This window comes from Cryptomeria japonica, chromosome 10 (assembly GCF_030272615.1).
Source record: "Cryptomeria japonica chromosome 10, Sugi_1.0, whole genome shotgun sequence".
Taxonomy (NCBI): domain Eukaryota; kingdom Viridiplantae; phylum Streptophyta; class Pinopsida; order Cupressales; family Cupressaceae; genus Cryptomeria; species Cryptomeria japonica.
This window is the reverse complement of record NC_081414.1, coordinates 251,718,577-251,727,267: the sequence shown is the minus strand read 5'-3', so window position 1 is coordinate 251,727,267 and position 8,691 is coordinate 251,718,577. Positions and strand designations below refer to the sequence as shown.

General features: G+C 35.5%; 1 protein-coding gene across 1 annotated transcript; it reads left to right on the top strand.

Annotated features, from left to right (window-relative positions):
• Positions 1–4,459: 4,459 nt before the first annotated feature.
• LOC131059885 (short-chain dehydrogenase reductase 2a-like) lies at positions 4,460–5,554 on the top strand. The gene is made up of 2 exons (XM_057992942.2): positions 4,460–4,500; positions 4,603–5,554. Exons 1-2 carry the CDS (start codon positions 4,481–4,483, stop codon positions 5,378–5,380), a joined length of 798 nt encoding a protein of 265 aa, XP_057848925.2. The 5' UTR covers positions 4,460–4,480; the 3' UTR covers positions 5,381–5,554.
• Positions 5,555–8,691: the final 3,137 nt, after the last annotated feature.

Sequence of the window (8,691 nt, the reverse complement as noted above, 5' to 3'; positions counted from 1 at the left end):
GTGAGACCAATTGTAGAAGAAGAAAGAGATATAAAATAATATATTTATAATCATTTATGGGTTTTTGACTTGGTAAAAGATTCGACAAAGAGCCTGTGTGATCAAGTGCTCCAAGGTTTGCAACTAATTTTCTAATGGTGCAAAGTATTTCTACTTTATTCACTCCTTTGAAGAATATGTTTGCGAGTCAAGCATGGCTTGAATCAACTTATTCAAAGACCCTTAATAGAGAAAGGACCGCAAAAATAGTTTTTGATGATGTTTTTGCAAATAAATCTATGGAGATTGTCAATGTATCTTCAAATTTAAGTTAAATTTAAGTTAAATCATTTTTTTTAACTTTATAAGTGTTTAGTTTCATTGTAACTTAAATTTGTGTGTACTTTGTAGGTAATAGAGCCACTAGTCAGGGTTGTGTGCTTGGTGGATAGGGAGAAAAAATCAATGGAAAATGCATATGAGGTTGTGCATAGGGCCAAAGAGGCCATTCAAAACTATTATAGGGAGGATACAAATAGATTTGCCTCTATTTGGGAGATCATTGATTAGAGGTGGAACAACCAACTCCACAACAATAACAAGGCCTCAATGATCTAGTTTTTGTGCAATACAACCTTCGACTTCACACAAGAAAATTGGAGGACCAATCAGAGCAATTTATTGATCTGGATGAGATTGATCCCTCCAATTATTGCACTATGCAAGATGATGGGTCCTCATTGTTTACAGAGGACGAGATTGTTGATTTTGAAAGGCAAGCTATGAAGGATGTGGCTAAGGAGGAGTCATTACCATCTAACAACAGGGTGGAGCCATAGGCACAATCTTCTAGGCCAGGCAAGGAGTCACAATCGAGTGTGAACCCATACTCTCTAAGCCCCCAATTTTTAACTAGAACGGTGAAGAGGAAATTATAAAATCTTGTGATTTATGATGATGATTTTCCAAGACAATCATCATAAATTCATAGTACTTATCAATTAGTAGCTAACTATTGTATCCACTATTTGGTTTTACATGATGATGTGGTTTTATGATCCATATGTATTAAAGAATCAAATCTAATAGAAAAATTCATCATGGTTTTTTTGAAGTCTCATTTGATACATTTTGTAATTGAATTTTGCAAAAGAAGTGTATTTTTTTAAGACTTTTTTTAAAGTTGTCGAGTTCAAAATTTGGGCTGGAAGTCTCAGATGAGGGTGATGTAGATGACATAATTCCCCATGAAGAGTGTCTAATATAGTTAAATCAAATTGGAGGAAGATGAATTATGTTAGGAAGGTTTCAAAGCAGGAGGAAATCCGTGTTTGAACTAACATCATAAAGAATCAAATGTCATAGGAATCCCAATCAAAGATTAATTTGGTGAACATGGCTAATAATAAAATGGCTCATATGTGTAATTTGTATGATATGGTAGTGGTAGAAGATACATATGCAACTTCTATGGCCTATATATTATATGACACAATTTTTCTCCATTTATCTTATCTTTATTCTTTCTAGAATATTCTTCATTTATCTTATCTTTATTCTTGATATTTTGAAAGTGCCTCCTACTAATAGTGAAATATAATGTTCAAGATTTATAATTTTATTATCATTTAGTGACACATAAAGGTTACCTTGAGTTTCCTCATTATGCACCTTTATGATGTTAGTTCAAACACGGATTTCCTCTTGCTTTGAAACCTTCCTAACATACTTAATCTTCCTCCATTTTGATTTAACCATAGTAGACACTCTCCATGGGGCATTCTATTATCTACATCACCCTCGTCTGAGACTTCCCACCCAAATTTTGAACTCAACAACTTTGAATAAAAGTCTTAAGATCAAATACACTTCTTTTGCAAAATTCAATTACAAAATGTATCAAATGAGACTAAAAAAACTATGATGAAGTTTTCTATTAGATTTTATTCTTGAATGTATATGGATCATAAAATCACATCATCATGTGAAGCCAAATAGTGGATACAATAGTTAGATACTAATTGATAACTACTATGAATTTATGATTATTGTCTTGGAAAATCATCATCATAAATCACAAGGTTTTACAATTTCCTCTTCTCCGTTCTAGTAAAAAATTGGGGGGTTATAGGGTATGGTCCTCACACTCGATTATGCCTGTGGCTCTCTACCTAGCCTAGAAGATGGTAATGACTCCTCCTTAGCCACATCCTTCATAGCTTGCCTCTCAAAATCAACAATCTCATCCTCTGTAAACAATGAGGACTCATCATCCTACACAATCCAATCATTGGAGGGATCAATCTCATCCAAATCAATAAATTGCTCTGATTGGTCCTCCAATTTTCTTGTGTGAAGTTAAAGGTTGCACTGTACAAAAACTAGATCATTGAGGCATTATTGTTGTTGTGGATTTGATTGTTCCACCTCTGATCAATGATCTCCCAAATAGAGGCAAATCTATTTGCATCCTCCCTATAATAGTTTTGAATGGCGTCTTTGGCCCTACGCACAACCCCATATACATATTCCATTGATTTTTTCTCCCTATCCACCAAGTACAAAACCCTCACCAATGGCTCTATTACCTACAAAGTACACGCAAATTTAAGCTACAACTTACAATGAAATTAAACACTTCTAAAGTTAAAAAAGGGATTAAATTTGAAGATACCTTGATAATCTCTATAGCCCCATTTGCAAAAACATCATCAAAAACTATTTTTGGGGTCCTTTCTCCATCAATGGTCTTTGAATAAGTTGATTCAAGCCATACTTGACTCACAAACATATGCTTCAAAGGAGTGAATAAACTGGAAATAATTTGCACCATTAGAAAATTGGTTGCAGACCTTGGAGCATCCGATCACACAAGCTCTTTCCCCTTGGTCTGATCTTTTACCAAGTTAAAAACCCACAAATGATTATAAATATATTATTTAATACATCTCGCTTCTTCTAGAATTGGTCTCACCCAATCAATTTTGCCTATGTCCTTCAAAAATAGGTCAAGGCTATGACCTACACAAGGAGTCTAAAAAGTGTTGGATGCCTCTCTTGAAGCAATCTTCTAGCCGCCACATACGCTAATGCATTTTTAGTAACAACTTGGACAACATTTTGTACACCCAACTCTAAAACAACCTCCTCCCACACGAAGCTCAATTTTTCTGCATTATTTATTACGTTGGAGGCATCGATTGACTTCAAAAATATTAACTCACCATTTAAAGCCACTAAAAAATTGAGAAGGATGTGGTTCTTTCCATCTATCGACCAATATGAAAGATTTTTGCATCCAAACTTTTGCCATTGCTTCTTTTGATCTTTTTGCAATTTTATTTACATTTCCAATGGCATCTTGGAGCAACTTGCCACTTAAATCTCTTGAAGAGGATGCCTTGAACCCTTTCCCTACAGTTGTCATTGTTGTCATCAATTGCTCCCAATATGGACTCCTTGTCACATTGAATGGAAAGTTGTAGCAATACCAAAATTTTGCATATGCCTCATTTTCTTTTATATGCACCTCCTTGTTCCACCCTCAAGCTCGCAATGGTGGTTGTGCTCCTAGTACATTTACCAAAACGCCTTTCGACTGAGCTCTACTTGAGCTGGATGAAGAGGATGAACTGCATAAATATGGACCGCAACTAGAGCCCCCAACGCCTTTTGTATCCACATTATATTCTCTTGGCAAATTATGTGCAATGGCTTCTCGTATGGCTACTTGTGCCTTGGGCCTCTCCACCAGTCCAATCTTGCCATATTTCCAAGCAAGATCATTACTTCCAAGGGATCTATTTCCAACAAGAGGACTTCCACTTGTTGGAGATCATTGGGTGAGAAGCATCCAACATGAAGGATTGATCATCCTAGGAAAATGACCTTCCAAACTATAAGATCCAAGGAAACCATCGTAATCACATAGAAGTGTAAAGCCATCTGACAAAAAGGGCCATACAAGCAATAAATCACTTGCTTTATGAAAAATATATTATAAGAGTAAAAGCGACTCAATGTCATAATTTATCTCCATTGTGTGCCTAAATTTTTGCATGTCACTTTCTACACAATTTTTACATGTCACTTTCTTTATAGGTGGTGGTGGATGATGGTTCTCTTTCCTCTTCCATGGAGAGTACAAGATTGCTACCGACTTCTTCCAGAACTTTCTAGACCATTCCATAAATACTTTTGCCGGTCAAAGTCCACATCTCGTGATACATAACTTATTAAAACACCTGTTTAATCACTCTATGATGCGTAATTTTATAAAACACCTGTTTAATCACTCTATGCTGCGTAATTTTATAGAACACCTGTTTAAGCATTCTCCATTCTCCATTCTCGATTCTCGAAACGTGTATTGACTAAATGAGGTTCATTGTTCAAACTTAGGTATTAGTCTTTCAACGAACATGGGTGTTTTATATAACACTGCCTATGGTCTGCTTCGGCATTATCTCACGCTAAACTTTTATTTGCAATTTTTACAGCCATGGCTTGTACACAGAGAAGGTAATTTGCATTGTATTTTCCAATAAAATTTTTAGGGCTGTAATCGAAGTTTTAAGTGATTCAATTGTATCATTCATTGATCAAATTGGTGATGAAATGCAGATTGGAAGGCAAGGTGGCAATAATCACAGGCGGAGCGTCAGGCATTGGAGAAGCGAGTGTCCGGCTCTTCACAAAACACGGTGCCAAAGTCATAATCGCCGACATTTCAGACGAAGCAGGGGAAAAACTAGCAGAATCTCTATCTCCATCGGCGACCTTCATCCACTGCGATGTGAGCAAAGAGTCGGACGTTAGTGCTGCCGTAGATTCGGCGATGCAAAAACACGGGCGGGTGGACATCATGTTCAACAATGCCGGGACAGCAGATGTGCAGAAAGGGAGCGTTGCAGAGTACGATGCGAAACAATTCGAGAATGTTATGAACGTAAATGCAAAGGGAGTATTGCATGGGATGAAGCATGCGGCCCGCGTGATGATCCCAGCTAAAAAGGGCTGCATAATTTCCACAGCCAGCGTTTCAGCGGTTTTGGGCGGCGGTATGTCTTATGCTTACACTGCCTCTAAACATGCTATTGTTGGCTTGTCCAAAAGCGGCGCTGCTGAGCTGGGCAAGTTTGGAATCAGAGTGAATTGTGTGTCACCTTCTATCGTTGCAACTCATATGGCAGTCAAGCTTATGGAAGAGAATACTTGTTCAGTGGAGGGGGAGGGCAGGGCCATGGTGGAAGAGTGGGCTAATAGTGTTGGGAACTTAAAGGGGGTTACTCTTAAAGAGGACGATATTGCACAGGCTGCAATGTATTTGGCCAGTGATGAAGCAAAGTATGTGAGTGGTCTTAATCTTGTTGTCGATGGTGGATTCACTGTTGTAGGCTAAATGTTAGAATATGTAATATCTCCTCCAATTAAATATTGGTAAGAATATTCTAGAAAGAATAAAGATAAGATAAATGAAGGAAAATATTAGGATTTGGTATGTCGGTCTAATATCTAGAAAGGCCTAGAATGTTTCCAGAAAGTTTCTAGAATTGTCCAAAGACCCCTATATGTAGAGGCATCATGTAATGGTTTTGTATTGAGCAATCATGTAATCAAATGATGGAATGAATGTCGTAGCATTCGAAAGCAGTTGTATGTACTTGCAATTGATGGATGAATAGAAGTAGTACTATTTGATGAGTATATTTTGTGTTTGTGTTTCTATATGTGGTGTTGATGAATGCCCATCCAACCCATCAGATTGGTATTAGAGCCGATGGTGAATTGTCCGAGTTGAAGGTTGAGAACGAAAGTCTAAGGAGACTGCGCTTATGATTACCTCACATATTTATTTGTTTTAGAGATTGCTTAGTTTATTGACATCTATGATTTAGATTCTAATAATGGGATTCCTTTTGGACCCTTAGATTGATTCATTTTCTAAGGATTCCATCAATATATATGGTTCATTGATTACCCAAGACAAATGTGTGTACATTGATTATCTATGTTATATCATTTAGGTACTTGAATACATGTATATATATAGAAACACATGTATAAAGTAAAATATCTCAAACTAAACATAAGATACATACATATCCATAATAGCCATAACATCAACATATCAATTATGTCCATTCCAAATAATAATAGTTCGACATCACAATGATCCATAAACATTATAATAAAATTCAATTGCGAGTCAACCAATATTAGCAAGAAAAGTAGGGAGTCACAAATTGGTGTTTTGTGCCCTGAAGTATTCTCTATGTGTTTTATTTATACTCCATACTCAATAGTAAAAGAGTGATATGAGGTTAATATAGAATGCAGAACAAACAAGTTAGTTGAATGACATATAAAAAATTAAATAAGCTTCATATCATAGAACACCTATAGCCAAATTCAGTTATTCATATAGATACCAACATCTATTTATCATATATATAATTTTGCATAATTTATCCTTTCTATTATATTGTCCTTTTACATTTGTATACATTATGTCTCTTCTATCTCTTCTACTACTCTTTTATATCTTGTTTTACCTTATACATATATTTCCCTAATGGGACATGGCTCTCACAATCTACTACTTCTCTAAGAGGTGCCTTTTCAATCGGGAGCTCTATAATCTTCTTGTGGTGGTTTGTTGTAAGATCTTCACTTCTATACTATTAGTAATAGATTTCTTGCTAGCAACAAGTCACCACAAAATAAATAAAAAACATGTCAATAATTTGTATTGGCATTAATAATATTCCACCATCCTACCATATGTTTCCATATGTTAATTGCAAAGTGTTATAGTAAGGTAAAAGGTGGATTGTAACATCTCATTTACGTTCACTTTGAGGGAGATGTTACCTTTCTCATTTACAACAAGATGACATAGCCCCAATACAATTTGATTTGGTTTGAAGTTAGATCGAGTTTCTTGAGCATTTGGAGGTGATATGTATTGATTTCCCATTTTACATTTATTTTTTATTTTAAAAATATATGATAAAGATATTACAAAATTAGTGTAGTTTCTTTATAATTTTTTCTTCTAATATGTGGGTTTGACCTCAAAGCCACAAGTATTACCTTAATATCTATGGGTGTGGCTACATATACATGGATTTGATCTACAAGTGTAATTTTGGAGTGTGGATTTGATCTAGTCAACATTTGTTCAATTTTTTATATTATTTCCCTGTTTGATTAGTATACCTTTCTTCTCATATTATATTAGAACTATATTTTTTGTTTAGGGTGAACAAGATTAAAGAATAGTCAAATAATGAAAAAAATGTAGCACATGTTTGATTATACTATGCACCTGCTTATATTTAGATGGTGTGAACAAAGTGGGGTTAGGGCACCTTAGACACTTGTATTTGGTTATGATGTTTAGATGTTGGAAACTTTTGTAGTGTCATAAATTGTATCTTGATGTAAAAAAGAAAACCAATAGTGACTTGATGCTCCTACATTAGGATCTCCTAGAGACAAAAGAAACCATGGTCTCTTTCACATGAGGTCCTTCATAGAATGACACCACAATATACTTCTTTCAAGATATTCTCTCTCATTGACCCTCTAGGTATGTAGAAATGATTGTTGTTGAATAAGAAACCTTCTTGCAACATAAAATCAAGCAATGGGCCTCTATCTCCGCTAATAGGACTACTAAAAGCTTCATATGCCTCCTTGAAATCTAGATCATCCACATATAACTCCTTCAAGATCTCAGACCCAACATGATTAGCTTGAATCTCATGTAACAACAAACTATTTTGACTCAACATATCAACAACCAAACTTGCTTGCTTACTCAATTTTTTTTTCAAGTTATCCATTCTTGGAATAGAGAACCTCACTTTTATCAATCCTTTCTCAAGTAATTATTCAACCTCTAACTCTATAATCTCAATGCCTCTATTTGCTGCAACCTCTTCAACTATTATAATCTCATTCTTCTCTTCTTTGTTTTTAGTCACCACTACACTTATCTCCTCATCTTCGTTCTTTGCTTTCATGCCTTCCAAGATAAATGTCCCTGCTGAAAACTCCTTATCTTCTACTTCTTTTCTATTTCTTGCAATCACAACATTATTAGTAAAATAGATCTTTTCCAAGGAATCCATCCAACTTTCAATCTTTTCCAATGTTTCACAAAGCTTCCTATTCTCCACTTCTTCCCAAAATGGGATTATCACGGGCCTCCTCATAACCCATCTCATCTTTCCCTTCAAATTCATTTTGTTCCTCAATGACCCTCATGTACCACACAAACAACATTTCTCTCACAATCTCATGCAATATTTTGTGCCTCCTTCTTTACCATTTGCAGTCATAGGTCTCCTCTCACTTGCGAAAAATTCCTCTAGGACTCAAGCTCTATGCAATTACAAGTCTCTCACCTACAACAAAATCCTTCTATGGTTTCCTTGAGACACCTTCAAGCTTCTTCTACTCACAAATCCTCTACACTCTTAGGATGTTGCAACTTTGACACCAAATGATGACAGACAAAATCCAAAACAATGGAAACTATTTAAAGGATAACGAACAAGCTTTGCCTACAGTGACAACAGGAACTTTGAGAGAAAGACAGCAAAATTAACAGAGAAACAAACTAAACACTAATGTGAAGGCAAAAACTCAACACAAGCACATCTTTATTTGAGATGATCAACAAATAAAAAAAACAGATTACCC

What these genes read in the sequence shown, in the direction of transcription:
- LOC131059885 (XM_057992942.2), top strand. Translation starts at nt 4,481, where the DNA reads ATGGCTTGTACACAGAGAAG. An exon ending in ATGGCTTGTACACAGAGAAG is followed by an intron (nt 4,501 to 4,602) that starts GTAATTTGCATT and finishes GATGAAATGCAG; the next exon opens with ATTGGAAGGCAAGGTGGCAA.